The sequence below is a fragment of the Artibeus jamaicensis genome, unplaced genomic scaffold (genome assembly GCF_021234435.1).
Source record: "Artibeus jamaicensis isolate MK-2021 breed Jamaican fruit bat unplaced genomic scaffold, CSHL_Jam_final scaffold_2375, whole genome shotgun sequence".
Classification (NCBI taxonomy): Eukaryota; Metazoa; Chordata; class Mammalia; order Chiroptera; family Phyllostomidae; genus Artibeus; species Artibeus jamaicensis.
In genome coordinates, this window is record NW_026522032.1 from 888,947 (window position 1) to 905,050 (window position 16,104).

At 49.0% G+C, this 16,104-nt stretch overlaps 1 protein-coding gene across 3 annotated transcripts; it reads right to left on the reverse strand.

Annotated features, from left to right (window-relative positions):
• Positions 1-72: 72 nt before the first annotated feature.
• Positions 73-14,318, reverse strand: GDPD2 (glycerophosphodiester phosphodiesterase domain containing 2). Of its 3 annotated transcripts, XM_053656665.1 has the most exons (16): positions 13,923-14,316; positions 12,317-12,430; positions 11,959-12,062; positions 11,567-11,660; positions 11,330-11,389; positions 10,756-10,854; positions 10,492-10,585; positions 10,201-10,346; positions 10,007-10,089; positions 9,745-9,895; positions 3,600-3,821; positions 3,242-3,390; positions 1,301-1,448; positions 1,092-1,174; positions 814-842; positions 73-727 (listed from the first exon to the last, which is right to left on the reverse strand). In XM_053656665.1, exons 2-16 carry the CDS (start codon positions 12,419-12,421, stop codon positions 675-677), a joined length of 1,620 nt encoding a protein of 539 aa, XP_053512640.1. In that variant the 5' UTR covers positions 12,422-12,430; positions 13,923-14,316; the 3' UTR covers positions 73-674. The 3 variants fall into 3 exon arrangements, with proteins under 3 accessions (XP_053512640.1, XP_036989013.2, XP_053512641.1); XM_037133118.2 differs by lacking the exon at positions 814-842 and having other exon boundaries at positions 73-771; positions 13,923-14,318; XM_053656666.1 differs by lacking the exon at positions 814-842 and having other exon boundaries at positions 13,923-14,317.
• Positions 14,319-16,104: the final 1,786 nt, after the last annotated feature.

Genomic DNA, 16,104 nt, shown 5'->3' on the forward strand with positions numbered 1-16,104 from the left:
ACGTCACATACAACCCCAGGTGGAGGGTGCATCCTCCGCTGAGCCCCAGTGCTGAAAAGATGAGACTGTGGCCAAATGGAAATAACATTTATTCAGAGACGGGATTGAGAAGAAACAGGAACTGACGAGTCTTGAAGAAAACGGCTGTGCGCAGCAAAAAGCCACATGTAGACACAGAACTTCATGGCTAGATGGGCTGTTTAGCCTCTAGCCTCTAGGTAGCAAAGCAGCTGCATTGCAGATGTCTAGGGAGGTGGTGAATGGAGTGGGATTGGTGTGTTCATCGTCTCACAGGTCTGAGAAGGACGTTCGGTCTTCTCTTCAGTCACTGTTCCAAGCTGTCCCATCCCTGACACACCCCGTTCCTTCTATACATGAACACATGCACACAAGTCTGAAACATGATGTTGGCAATCTCCTCTGTACTAGAACATTTTACTTTGGGAGAAATTTTTCATGACTCACTGTCTTCCACCACCAACTCAGGTCAAAATCTGAAGGGGAGCATATTCCATGGGCAAGTCCACCATCTGGGCAGAGGGTGCTCATAGTTCAAAACCTCCCATTGGAAAAGTTCGCCTTACCCCAAACACTACCAACACTCCACCTCAGCCATCCTCCCGTCCTTGCCGTTGGCGGGCGTAAACAGCTGGTGCGGGCCTAGGGCAGGGCATTCATTCCCTTCCGACATTATTGATCTTGGTGAGCAGCACAGCTGTTTCTAAACCTGGAGAGGGGAGCGGGGCACAGCAGGGATGAGTAAGGGGAAGGCTAGCAGACAAGAAAAAGAAGCGGAGGGAAGAAAGTTCTTACCAGTTCGCTCTCTCTTCTCCACACATCTCCTACAGGGAGAGAAGCTTCCCATTGTGAGTTCAGCCAGATTCAGGCACAACTTTGTGACCCTGAGTTTCCCCAAAATGCTTTTCCCAGGTTCAAGCCAATTTGATGTCCAAGAAAGAGTCTAAGGACCTCAAAGGAACCAAACACAGCTGATCCCAAACCCCAGGCAGCATATACGAGTCTGAATCAGTCCTATCGCCAGGCCCCTGGGGAGAATAAAGATCCAGAAAGCTGAGGCCCAAAGCACTCACCCACAGAGGATGAAGTGACACAAAATCAGCAGGGCGGAGATACAATCAGTGACGATCCACACTATTAGGTAGGTTCGAGGGGCCTGTGGGAATAAGAATAGGCCCCGGTCAGTGGCTAGAGCCCCAAAGGTAGTATATGGGGGAAAGTAAGGAAGAGAGGGACAGGGTTGAGGGGAAGCAGGGAAGAGTGACATTCTCAGAGCCCTTACAATAAGCCAGACGGGGTAACGCATCTGCTGCAGCAGCTGGCAGTCGTTGGTGGTGACCGAATTCACCCCTGCACACCAGAGGAGGGAGAATAGCCAGGGTTTGTTCACTACAAACAGGTTCACTGAGACATTATCCTTATGCAGTGCCCTAAGGAGGTGAAAAAAAAAAAAACAGGGAACATACAGGCTCGTGGAGCACAAGGTGTGGGAGGCAGCCCCTATTTGGCTTGAGTCTACAGTGTCACTGCCAAGGAGCTCTCTGTTCCACCTTTGCTTGGCAGCTCCTGACCAAAGGTGATTTTCTTTGCAGAGCTCTACTCTCTTTGGTAGATTCCCAGCTTTGCTGTCTGGGGCTACCCTAATGTGTCTCTCCTCTTTGTCCCCGGCCAGCCCTTCAGAAGTCTGAGGATCAGTGACTGTGTCCACCTGAACCTTCTCTTTTGTAGGCCCAACAGCCGCAGTTCCTTCACCTGGCGCTTGGAACCTGGCTTATCACTTCCTTCACCGCATAAACTCCTTTCATCTGATCTTCCTCCAGTTTATCAGTGTGCCTTGCAAAGTATGGGGTCTGCAGCTGCACACGATATCCAGGTGGCGTGCACAAGCTTTGAGGAGAGCCATATTCTTCCTGCCTTCAGGCCTGTGTGAAGGCAGCCCAGGACAGGTTAGTTTCAGCGATGTGATGTGGCATGGATGACTTGTTATGCGCACTGTTCAGTCAAAACCCTGGTCTTTTCACATATTCCTGCTGATGCTAGTGTCTCATCTCTTGTCTTCGTGCAACTGAGCCTCTTTTGGGCCCCAAATATAGGCCTTTCCATCTATCCCTGTTGCATTTCATCTCGGTACATTTGGCCCGTCATCTCAGAGTGCTTAGACCTTTTGGGGCCTTCATTTCATCATCAGTGTGATCATTACCAATTCAGATCTTTTAAAAATGTGATCAGCCCGGACTGGTGTGGTTCAATGGATTGAGCACAGGCCTGCGAACCAAAAGGTTACTGATTCAATTCCCAGTCAGGGCACATGCCTGGGTTGCAGGCCAGGTCCCCAGAAGGGGGCATGTGAGAGGCAATCACACATTGATGTTCTCTCCCTCTCTTTCTCCTCCCCTTCCTTTCCCTCAAAAAAAAAACTAAAAAAAAAATTTAAAATGTGATCAGCAGTTGATGCTGACCAGGACAAGATTAAGGTGGGGGCCAAACCCAATTTCATGGCTTCCTCTTTGGTGACAACTTGGGGGGAAAGGTCCTTGACATACTTATGATAACTGGGCTATCAATTGGTCCCCATTTTTTGTCTGAACACAAGAACATTAGAAGAGATCTTGGCAGTGGAATGTTTTGAGGTTCATCATATTTACCGGCTGGGTCAGCTTTTGGGGCCCAGGTCACATTTGCAACACTCTCACCTCTCTCCCCTGCATCCATCCTCTCTTGTACTTATCTCTCTGGTGTAGAATGAAAGCTAAATGGCCTACAAGGTTCTTCCCAATGTGGCCCCTGCCTGCCTTTCCAGCCTCGCTTCCCCTGTGCTCGTCAGGCTGCTATTCCTGCTCTTCTGCAGCTCTTCTTGTCATCTGCTCCTGTGACCCATCAGGTCTCAGCCCAGACACCACCTCTTTAACTGTTATTCCTAATGTGACCCCTTCCTATCCCCTCACCCTCAAACCCAATTGCTCTATTGCATCTCCCCACATCTTATTATCTTCATATCACTTATTGGTGTCCAATAGGCATATATTTGGTTCAGTGGTTTGTGGTCTTTCTCTTTGACTTGTACGTCCAAAGTCTGCAACAAATAGTGCCCGACGCATAGCAAGTGTGTGGTAGATAATTGCTGTATGACTGAATGAGTGAATGGTCTTTGCCCTCCCTGCATTGGCTCTTCCCTGCTGTTAGCCACAGGTGACCCCCAGGGTGGCTGGCCTCTGGTACTCACTTCATATCCAACTGTGGCAGGTCTTGATAGGGGAGGTTGAGAAACAGGGGCCTCTCGGTTGTGTTGACTCCCTGCTGTCCATATACCTGGCGCATGCCAGGTGCCTGTTGTTGAACAGTAGCCCGATCTTCATCCGGGAGCCACAGGACCTGTGGTTCGGGGAGGATGAGCATAAAGCTGGGGAAGGCCTGGGGATTCCAGAGGCAGGGGCAGAGCATACAGGTTTGATCACAGGATGGGCTACATAAACTGGGGTGGGGCCCTGGGGCAGGGGTAGCTCAAGATTATCACTGTGGCCTAGGGAAGGTGGGCGCTGGGGGCGGATGGTGAAGGGCACATGGGATCCTGGCAATATCACCATGGCTTGAGGCACCCTTGAATCCAGCACAGTCTCCAATGTCTGGTTCACAAAAGTGTCATAGTATGTGTGGTTCCGTGGGGGGCGGCGCAAGTCAAACATAATGGAGAGATTGAGGGCTGCCGCTTCCTTCAACAGCTCTTTCAGTGTTGGTACTCTCTGATTCTCAGCCTCTTCCTGATCAGGGCCCGACAGCTTCTTGGCCTCCCAGAAGGGCGGCCTCTATAAGAACAGGAAAATGATTTCAAGACCAGAAGAAGCCTGTAGGCCATCCCCCCATTCTCACCATTTTACTCATTCCCCAACTTGGCGTCCAGTTTCTGCTTGCCTCTGAGCCAGTGTCTTTCTTTCTTCAAACTATGGCTTTTTCCAGACCTTCTAACACCTTCATCTGTGACTCCAACCTCTTACCCGCCCAGGTTCTTAACTTCCTCTCTCTGCACTTCCACTACACTTCCTCTTTAGTCTCGTGGAGTCCTCTTGGATCTTGACCCCTTGGTTTCCTCCCAAACCATCAGGAGCTTTCTGGCTGCATCTGCATCCCCTATGCATGGCGCCTCCACAGCCTGAACTAGTCTTCCACGGCACCTTCAACAACTTTCCTGACCCACCTGCTCTGCAGATCCCAAACTCTGATATGATTCTACAGTTGCCTGCCTCCTGCAGCTCTGTTTCTCGTTCTAGTGCCACCTCACCATCCTTCTACTTGTCCTTGATTTCCTCCCTCCCCCATTTCTTCTAGAGGCTATGCCAACCTGGGCCACTCTCCTCCCCTCCCCTTGTAATCAACAAATGACCTTACCTCAGAATCACTGACCTAGATAGAGCGAACTATCTAACATTTATTCAGTGTTTACTGTGTACCAGGTAGTGTTAGAAGTACTTTATACAACAGGACCCTGTCTGGAAGGCAGGTGAAAGTTTTCTCTCTCACTGATGCAAGATGAGATGGACAAGAAGCACTCTGGAATGTCACAGTAAGAACTTCCAAATATCTATTTCTTCAGAAATGCAACAAGAGCACTGCCCTCCCCACCCCACCAAAATGTCAAAATTATGTTTGACTTCTTGAGTATAACGTATGCTAGGAATGACATCTTTATTTATTTCTTTAAAGATTTTATTTATTTATTTATTTTTAGAGAGAGAGAGAGGAAGGGTGGGAGAAAGAGAGTGAGAGAAATAGCACACCTCCAACTGGGGACCTGGCCCACAACCCAGGCATGTGCTCCAACTGGGAATTGAACCGGCAACCATTCAGTTCACAGGCCGGCACTCAATTCACTGAGCCACCAGCAGGGGCAGGAATGACATCTTTAAAGTTATGGGGGGAAAAAAATCTCAACGTTGAATTTAATATCCAGTGAAAATATCTTTCAAAATGACTCAAGCTCATTGTAGGAGGCAAGCGTTATCCTAATTCCAAAACTAGATAAAGACACTACAAAAAAAGAAAATTAGAGGCCAATATCCCTGATGAACACAGATGCTAAAATCCTCAACAAAATATTAGCAAACTGGTTCCAGCAGTACATTACAAAGATCATACATCATGATCAAGTGGGATTTATTCCAGGGATGCAAGGCTGATACAATATCCACCTATCAATAAATGTGATATATCACATAAACAAAATGTGGATAAAAATCACATGATCATATCAATAGATGCAGAAAAAACATTTGATAAAGTACCAGCACCCATATATGAAAAAAAACACTCAGCAAAATGGGAATAAAGAGAGCACACCTCAACATAATAAAGGCCATGTATTAAAAACCTACAGCTAACATCATACTCAATGGGTAAAAACTATGAGCGTTTCCCTTAAGGTCAGGAACAAGACAGGGATGTCTGCTTTCACTTGTCTTATTCAACATGGTACTGGAAGTCCTAGCCACAGCAATCAGACAAGAAGAAATAAAAGGCATTCAAATTGCAAAGGAGGAATTAAAACTGTCACTATTTGCAGATGACATGATACTGTATATAGAGGACCCTAAAGATTCCATCAAAAACTACTAGAACTGATCAATGGATTCAATAAGGTAGCAGAATACAAAATAAATATCCAGAAATTAACTGCATTTTAATGCACCCATAATGAACTATCAGAAAGGAAAACTAAGAAAACATTCTCATTTACAATTGCATTAAAAATACCTAGGAATAAGTATAACAAGAATGCAAAAGACCTGTACTTGGAAAATTATAAGACACTGAAGAAAGAAACTGAAGAAGAGAAAACAAATGGAAGCGCATACTGTGCTCATGGATAGGAAGAATTAACATCATTAAAATGTCCACACTACCCAAAGCCATCTATGGATCAAATGTGATTCCTATGAAAATTCCAAGGATGTATTTTACAGGCTTAGAAAAAATATTACAAAAATTTATATGGAACCAAAAAGACCCCAAATAGCCACAGCGATCTTGAGAAAGAAGAACAAAGTTGGAGGAATCATGCTACCTGATATCAAAATATACTATAAGCCCATAGTAATCAAAAGAGCCTGGTGCTGGCCTAAACACAGACATATAGATCAATGAAGCAGAATAAATATCCCAGAAATAAACACATGATTTTATGACCAATTAATATTGGACAAAGGAGGCAAGAACATACAACGGTGTAAAGATGGTCTATTCAATAAATGGTGTTGGGAAAATTGGACAGATACATGCAAAAAAATGAAATGAGACCATCTTCTCATACCATATGCAAGAAGAAACTGAAAATGGATTAAAGACATAAATATTAGACTCAGAAACATAAAAATCCTAGAAGAAAACATAGGCAGTAAAATCTCGGACATTTGTCATAGCAATATTTTTTTCTGATACGTGGCATTGGGCAAGGGAAATAAAGGGAAAAATAAACAAATGGGACTACATCAAACTAAAAAGTTTTTGCACAGCAAAGGAAACTATCAACAAAATGAAAAGACAACCCACTGGATAGAAAGGCATATTTGCCAGTGATACATCTGATAAGAGATTAATATAAAAAATTTATAAAGGACTCATACAACTCAACACCAAAGAAAAACCAATCCAATTTAAAAATGGGCAAAGGGCCTGAATAGACAGTTCTCCAAAGAGGACACACAGATGGCCAATAGACATATGAAAAGATGCTCTATGTCACTAATCATCAGAGAAATGCAAATTAAAACCACAATGAACCCCAGCTGGTGGGCTCAGCAGATTGAGTGCGGGCCTGCGAACCCAAAGGTTGCTGGTTTGATTCCCAGACAGGGTACATGCCTGGGTTGGTGGGCCAGGTCCTCAGCTGGGGGCATTAGAGAGGCAACTCGGTGTATCTCTCACACATTGCTATTTCTTTCCTTTTCTTTCTCTCTCCCCCCAAAAGTAAATAAATAAAATCTTTAAAAAAATCACAATGAGATGTCACCTCATACCTGTTAGAATGGCTAACACCAATAAATCAACAAACAATGAATCAATCAGTGCTGGCGAGGATGTGGAGAAAAAGGAACCCTAGCGCACTGTTGATGGGAATGCAGACTGGTGCAGCCACTGTGGAAAGCAGTATGGAGTTTCCTCAGAACATTAAAAATGGAACTGCCTTATGACTTAATGATTCCACTTCTGGGAGTTTATGTGGAGAAACCTGAAACACTCATTTGAAAGTATATATGCACTTGCATGTTCAATGCAGTGTTATTTACAATAGCCAAGATCTGGAAACAGCCCAAGTGCTGTTATCCAGTATATGAGTGGATAAGAGAGCTGTAGTACATTTACTCAATGGAACACTACTTGCTGTAAAAAAGAAGGAAATCTTACCCTTCATAACAGCATGGATGGACCTGGAGAGCACTATGTTAAGTGAAATAAGTCCATTAGAGAAAGACAAATACCATATGATTTCACTTATATGTGAAATCTCATGAACAAAATAAATGAACAAACAAAATAGAAAGACTCATAGAGAGCGGACTGACAGCTGTCAGAGGGGAGCAGGTTTGGGGAACTGGGTGAAAAAGGTGAAGAGATTAAGCAAAAATAAAAAAGCTCATAGACACAGACAACAGTATGGTGATAAGTAGAGGGAAAGGGGTGGGGGGAAGGTAGGAGAGGGTAAAGGGGGATGAATGGTGATGGAAGGAGAACACATAGTACAATATACAGATGATGAATGGTAGAATTGTATACTTGAAACCTATATAATTTTATTAACCAATGTCACCCCAATAAACTCAATAAAAAGTATTAAAAAAAGAGAGACAACACACCTGTTCTCTTAATACATACTTTCACGCTTCTAAATAAAGCCCTAATAGAAAATAATGGTGGAAAAAAAGGCTTTTCCAGATAAGTGAATATTAGGTAAACTTGTCGCCAGCGGGAAATGTGAGCATAGTCATAATAAATATAACTCATTGTGTAAAACAAGACCCCACAAGCCTATATTTACATGAGCCAATAAACGAATACAAAAATATGAGATAAACAAAGTACTTTATGTGTATTCATTTATTCAGTCCTCCCAATAATCATACAAGGTACTATTATTATTCCCATTTCACAGATGAGGAAAATGAAACACAGAGAGACTAAAGAATGTTACCCAGGCTCACGCAGCCGGGAAGTGCTGAAGCAAGCCAGGATGCAAACCGAGACATCCCTTGCTCTTCAAATCTGATGTGTCATTATGTAAAGAGTTAAAATCGCCTCACACTAGTCAGAATGGCTACCATCAACAAGTAAACAAACAACAAGCGCTGGCGAGGGTGTGGAGAAAAGGGAACCCTCACGCACCATTGGTGGGAATGCAGACTGGTGCTGCCACTGTGGAAAGCAGTATGGAGTTTCCTCAGAAAACTAAAGATGGAACTGCCTTTGACCCAGCAATTCCACTCCTGGGACTATGTCTGAAGAAACCCAAAACACTAATTCCAAAGAATAGAAATACCCCTATGTTCATTGCAGCCTTATTACAATAGCCAAGACTTGAAAGCAGCCCAAGTGCCTGTCAGTAGATGAGTGGATAAAACAACTAAGGGACATGTACACCATGGATACTACTCAGCCATAAAAAGAAAGAAATATCACCCTTTGCGACAGTATGGATGGACCTGGAGAACATCATGCTAAGTGAGATAAGCCCATCAGAGAAAGACAAATACCATATGATTCGCTCATATGTGAAATCTAATGAACAAACTGAACTAACAAGAAAAACAGAGACTTACAGATGGAGAGCAGATGACAGCTGTTGGGGGGACTGGGGGTAGAGAGATCAAGCAAAAAGGAAAAAGGACTCATGGACATGGGCAGCAGTGTGGTGATTGCAGGGGGGGTGTTATAAGGAGGATAAATGGTAATGGAAAAGTACAATAAAAAATTTTTAAAAAGAAAGTTGCAAAAGAATATGTGAAGCGGTCCTATCTGTACAAAATAAAAAGTACATATGTGTGTGCGCATTTATCTGTGTGCTTGAAAACAGGTACATATGGAATACGAAACCAACTGTTAACAGTGACTATCTAGAAGGGTTGAATTTGTGACTTTTCCATTTCTAGGTTATTTCTCTGATTTCTGTTTTTACAAGGACAGAAGGAACTGAAAAAATTAAGTATCCTTTGCAGCGGACTCCATCACTTGCAGGACTGAAGTCCACATTTGTGGGCCTGGCTTTTGAAGCCTTCCAAGACCAAGCCTCTGCTCCCCTCACCAAACTCCCCTCACCAGCCTCCCCTACCCCTGCTCCCCTGAGTTTTATCTCTGGTGCCACCAAGCTACTTTTGTGTCCCCTGGAAAACGCTTCTTCATCCTTCTGGGCTTTAGCTGCGCTCTTGCCTCTGACCAGAATTCTCATTTCCTGCCTTGTCTGTCTTAAAAAACCGCTTAGGCATCCTCTCCTGTGAAACTTCGCCTGACCCTTGCCCACAGCCACTATGCCAAACAGTGACGTCTCTATTCAGCGACCACACTGTCATCCCTCTGGGTTTCATACTCTGATAACCTGTTGCCCTAGCTCAGTTTTTATTTACCAGAAGGGAGTGGCCTCGGAGGGGTGACTGTACACCTATTGCCCAGCACAGGGCTCGGCAATTACTTATCAGTGAAGGAACTCTGCCCTGAATGTCCCTGCTGGACAGATACTGTCCTCACCTCCAGGAACCAGGCTCCGGCGTTGAGTCTTTTCAGTTCTGCCCAGGAGAAGTCGCTGCTGTGCGTGGTGATGCGGGTCGGAAACACAGAGGCCACATCTGTGGTTCTGCTCAAGCGCTCATCGTGCATGAGGAACGGGACCCCATCGGAACTGAGGGCACAAGGGGTGTCAGAGGGCCAAGCTCTGGGGCTGCTCCCATTTCTGGAGCTCCCCTGCTGTGCCTGTTAGCAATCACCCCCCCCCCACCTCAACTTCCCTCACCTGACCATGACATCGGTCTCGAACACGGAAGCTCCACATTCAGCTGTCTTCCTCAGGGACATCAGGGTGTTCTCAGGGGCCAGCTGGGAAAGGGAATTGCCGAGGAGGTCTTTGGGAAGGGTGGGGGCCCAGGAACCCACAGATCTGGTTGCTGCAGACCTTCCCTGCCTTGCCAGCATTCTGCCCACGCTCACCATGGGGGCCCCTCGGTGCCCCATTAGCTTAGGCTTGGATGGTAAGTGTCTGGATTCCATGATACAGGGTGAGGAGATGCACAGGGGGGACAGGTAGATGGCCAGGACAACTCCAAAAAATAGGAACAGTAGCACAATCTTGTGACCTGTGGGGAGTGGGGGACATGCTATAAAGAGAGGGCACTGGGTGAGCTTGGGGGGCTGGGAGCAGAGGGCAGTTGCAGGAATTGGGCAGCAGGAGGCTGAAGCAAGGGCGGCCAGCGAGGGTGTGTAGGGGAGCACAGTTGGCACCTCTTTGGTGGATACGGTAGAAGGCATCTGCCACAGGCCAGGCCAGGATGGTAATGCAAACAACAGCTCCAATGTGAAGGAATGGGGCTGTGGCCTGTGGGTAAGAGTTGGTGAGGAGGGCTCTTCTCCTTTCTCCTTGGAGGACCTGACTTTTGGAGTTCAGAGCTACTTGTTGTCCTGGGGAACCAGGGAGCCAGATAGGTTCTGAAATTGACCCCAGGCCACAGCTCTCACCCAGGGACTGGGGATCAGCCAGCCACTCACCTGTAGTGACAGATGTAAGCTAAGCAACTCCTCCTGCCATTGGACACCCAGTACTGCAAAGCCGGCGGCCACAAGAAGTATAATGAGAAACAGCAGCACCTGGGGGACCCGGGGATGAAGGGGGCCTTCTGTTTAACCCCTGGTTCATGGCCACCTGGGCTGCCCTGCACTCTATGAGAACAGGACCATTCCCTTCCCCTGACTCCTCCACTTTCCATCCTTCTCTTTAAAATTTTATTTATACGTTTAGAGAGGAGAAGGAAGGGAAGAAGAAAGGGAGAGAGAGATCAATGAGTGGTTGCCTCTCATGAGCCCCTACTGGGGACCTGGCCTGTGACCCAGGTACGTGCGTGCCCTAGACTGGGGATCAAACTAGCGACCTTTCTGTTTGCAGGCCCATGCTCAATCTGCTGAGCCATACAAGCCAGGGCCCTTCTTGCATTTAGCAAATATTTACTGGGCTTCAGATCCTGAGTGTGAGGCCAGGGATGGAATGGTGAGGTCTTCGGCAAATCGCCAGCCAAATGCTGGGCCCAGGGGCCCCCTCTCCCACTCACTCCCATTCCCACTCTACCTTGTGCACACAGTGCAGATGGAGAGGCTGGCCACAGAGCCGCAGGAGCACAGCCAGGAGCTGGGGGGGCACAGGGGTGTGGGAGCAATGAGGCGCCAAGAGAGGTGGGTCACTGAGGCAGGCTTCACAGGCTGACACCTCCCTCCTCCCCTCCCCACAGTGGGACAGGGTAGAGCTGAGCAGGGAGGATCAGCTGAGGTGGTGGTTAGGCCAGCACCGCCCCAACCCCCAACCCACCAAGAGCAGAGATGCATATGTGACCAATAGAGAGACGAAAAGCATAAATGCCAGGGACCAGTCCATCCAGTGTCCCCAGTGGCGAAACAGGAATCTGTGGGAGGGGAGAGAGGGCTCTGGGTGCAGGAAGGGGTGTGCACAGAGGCCTGAGGGGAGTCGGGGTGGGCAGACCCAGATGGAGGACCGGAAGGGAATAAGGGGCAGCCCTTCACAGGGCCAGGAATTGCAGGACTGGGGAGATTTGGCAGAGGAGTTTAAGTAGCAGGAGAGCTGGGCAGGGCTGGGGATGACTAAGCACCCAGGGGTCCCAGGGTGAGGAGTAGGTTCACATGTATGCTGAGATGGGGGCAGGGGGAAGGGAAGGGCACAGGGGTGTGGCGTCCATGACATACTCATTGAAATTGTGCAGGTCATTGAGGAGGATGAGCCCGACGTACAGCCAGCCCAGGGAGACAAGGAAGGTGAGGAAGAGCAGGCCAAACCAGAAACATTCGCACTGTAAAGGGGCAAGAGAGAAGCTCACAGTGGATTCCAACTTCCAGCTCAGTCCCCAATGGATAGCAACTCAAGGGCACTTCCTGGCCGGCACTGGGGACACTCTCTTCCCATATTGGAGAGATTTTTCCTCCTGGGGAGAGAAAGCCCCTTCCCCCCACCCCTCAGCTGCCTCTGAGCGAGCTGGCCACCTTGGCCTCCTCCCCTCCAAGTGGCCCCAGCCTTGGACTCCCACCCTCCCCATCCCCACTCCACCTGGTTGCTCTTCCTCCTCTCTTTGGGGCACTTCCTCCAGTGGCAGCTATACAGGCAGCGGAGGCAGCGGGCCCACGTGGAGCAGCAGCTGGGGGAATCGGCCATGGTGCTGGCCTGTGGGAGGGGATACTCCACCGGCTGGGACCTTGGTAGAAGGCAGATTGCAGCCTCCTTCCTAGTGTATGTGAGGAGCCCTGGGGACAATCTCCAGCCTTTCTTTCCTTTTAATCTGGATACCTGCTCAGTCAGTGGGACACCTGGGAAGTCCAGCCTGTTTGCTGGCAGGCTGAACACCCAATCACTGCTAATGAACAGCATCTCAGCTCTGGGGATACATGGCTTGCCCGCCCAGGGTGGGGACTTCAGAGAAACTGCCTGGGGTGGGGCAAACTCAGTGCAGCAAGTTGAGTCACATCAGGCCAAGCTTCCACGTCAGGGATCAAGAGTAACTTCAAGCAGGAGTGACAGTTCCAACCTGGGGCAGAGGGGAGGCCTAGCTAGTTGGCCAGTTGTTATGGATACAGATTGTACACCTCACAAAGCCCTGACTGAAAGATCTCCACCTTTGGTCTCCACTTTCCCGGGGGCAGGGGGCACAGCCAATAACAAGAAAATGGCAACATGCAGCCTGGGTCACTCCTATTCTTTTCCTGTCCACGCACACATGGCCAAGTCCAAGCTCTCCTCCCGTGTCCCATTGCTTCCTGCCCAGCTGTCCCTCCACCCCAGCCAGGAGAACCCAGTCTCCACCTCCCTGGCTTTCAGGGTTCCCACTCTCTGAGGTCCCTAAGGTGAAAGTGCAACAAATAGAGGGCAAAGGTATGGGTGGTGAGGCTGCCTTGGGACAGATGATCTCTGTACCTTGTGCTTTTGAGTCAGGCTGAGGCTGACCGGGCTTACTCATCCCCAAACTAAGCTGGGTGTGCAATGCTGATCATCCAGAAGAGGGTGTGCGATTTGTGTCACCATTTGTACCTGCATGTGCACTAGTGGCGGGCAGTACAAACGGGGTTGTCGATGACCCCGGGTGTGTAAAGGAGCTCCTGACTACACCCCAAATACCTGCGTTCTATGCAACACCACCCCTTGTCTTTGGGGCTCTCCTGAGGCTGTGGAGTCTTAGCAGGCATACCATGGTTGGGCTCCTGAAAGGACGAAGGGTGTGGCTGCTCCCCAAACTGCCCTCCTTACCCTATGCTTGTCTTGGGAAAGGAGGTTTGCACAGGACGTGGAGGGGTGGGGGCCTGAGCCTGCAGAAGGAAACCTGTCTGCTCCCTGAGTCTCCTCCCAGGAAAACGGTACCCCAAAGGGTGGCCCTGCCTCTGTCCACCCTGGAGCTGGGCTGTGGTAGCCTGCCCTGGGCTCCATCCGCACCTCCTGCCTCCCCTCAGGTCCTGCCCCTGTACCCCACACACTGCCTGCGGGAGTGTCACCGGCCTCCAGGAGCTGTCTGGAGGATGGGGTCAGGTCTGAGCAGCCTGAGAACCCCAGTCAGGGGGGCTGAGCAAGGATGCTATCCAATCCCTGCCGGCTGGAGCCGACCTCCACCCGCCCACCCGCTGGCTGCTCCCGCCTTAGCCCCCAGCCTTCCCGGGGGCCCTCACACCTTCTCTCAGCGGCAGCTCTGCTCTGTGCTCTGCACTGCTTCCCAGCTCCTCTCCGAGTTGTCCGAGTTGTCTGTCTCCTCCCTGTGTCAGTGTTCCGCTCAGCCTCACCACTCAAACAGGTGTTACTGTTGCCACCTATAGGAAGCTGACAGTGCCACCTCTCCGAGGGCCTCTCTGACCGCCTGCAGCTGCTCTCTGGCTTGTGCCCAGGCCGGGTGGGAAGATGGGAGGGAGGAGGGAGGAGGGAGAGCAGATCTGCTTCTTTACTCGCTGCTGCTGCCGGTCAGGGGGCTTTGGGGTGAGGAATTCTTTTGTGCAGCCTTCCCCATCCCTCTGTCCCTCCTCCTGCTCCACTCACTCACTGCCGGGGCTTTGTCCTGGCTCAGGGAGGAGAGGGCTGAGGGCACACTGGCAGGCGGGAGGGAAGCTGGGGGAGGTGACCACACAGCTCTGCAGCTTGGCAGAGGAGAAGGGGCCCAGCCAGCCCCCCTGGGAGGGGATGTGTGCGTGTGAGGGAGTCCAGCATTTGGTGTCAAGCTTCATGGGAGGACAGCCTTGGTTCATCAGTCTCCTTTTCCTCTTGGGAGCCTACTTCTACTTCTGCAAAGTACATGGTGAAGAGAAAAATGCAAGTTACTTCCTGAAATCTGGACAGCAGGTCACCCCGTTTCTAGGCCAGGGGTCCCCACGGGCCTTGTAGATAGATGCTCCTTGCCCACTCCATCACCCCAGACAGGATATGCTCACTCAGGATTTCAGCTGCCTTATCTCCAAAGTATCTCAAGTCTCCTTCCAAGAATATCTGAGGAGGGTATGGTGTTAGGGTCACAGGCTTTTGAAAGATGAACACACTGTTGACATAACAAACATTCAAACCTATAGAGAATTTTTATTAGTTTCTTGGAGCCAAACTGACAATTGCTGGGAAGCAAGATCTCAAGGGACTGAGAAAATGCTCAGCAGAGTGGCAGTTTTACAGCCTATTTTATACATGAAAATCAAAGGAAGAGACAAAATGAGGGTTACACGAACTCTATTGGTGGTAGATTAAGGGGTCAGGAGAAAGCCAAATGGGGATATCGCTGAGGTTAGATAAAAAGTAAAACAGAGGCACATATTCCCTTTACATTGGTGGCCACAGGATAGTAAACAACTCACATTTACAGCACATAGAGACGGTATGTGGGGAACAAGAGAACAGTGAGGGGCCATGATCTCTAATGCAGTGGGTGTGTCCTGTGGCTTCAGGAAACTTGATTACTCCTGACATTACAAAAATGCACAAAAGACAACAGACAGGCTTACTTAAGGTAAAGACTGACTATGTCAAGGAGGTTACAGGCCTAGGATATGACTACCCACTTTTAAGAGTTTTCATATTCAGACAGCCCTATGTGGTTACTTTTGGTCTCTGCTTTCGTAAGGCTGCCGGGAAGGTCTCTCCTGAGCTGGTCAGGTGTCACAGTGGTCCCTTTTTTTGTCCACGACATACAAAAGATGCTGTCACTACACCAGTGGCAGAGAGGGCTGGCTAGCATTTGCAGTCAGCTTAGCGCTACAGCACAGGGCTCTGGGCGGAACGGGGGTTGGGGGCTGCCTTGAAGGACCTTCCCCTGTCTCCCTTTAGGCCAATGTGGTGGCTCGGAGCCTATGGGACAGCTCTGTGTTGGTGGGACAGGATGCCTCTCTGGGGATAGCTGTTTCCCCTCCCCCAGTGCGCACTGGGTCTGCAACAGGGAGAAGGAAGACTGTTATGCCAAGAGACAGCTCCCCTCCCTCTCTGCCTTCCCATTGTATCCAGGGGCTCTAGTTGGCAATGGCAGGGGCTCTCCTGCTCCTTCGACATTAAAATGCAGAGAAGCAGGGCTGCTTGCTGGCAGGAGGCCAGCGAGGGTTGAGGGGACACCCAGCGCTCCTGCAGGCCTCATTCTCAGCAGGGCCTCCTCCACTTTCCTTTGCTTGGCTCTGGTGGATTCTAGAGGAGTCTTGGTTTTCATGTGCCAAGTTCTGATGGGTGCCATGAGGGGGGCAGCTAGGATTCAGAATGTATGGATACGAGAGGCTGCCCAGGGCTTGCAAACTCCTCAGAAGTCTGCAAGGCCAGTCAGCAACCAGCATTTGGCATTCCAGGGCTGGCCCCTTTTTTTTGTGGTAAGCGGAAATGGAGAGCACTGATATTGA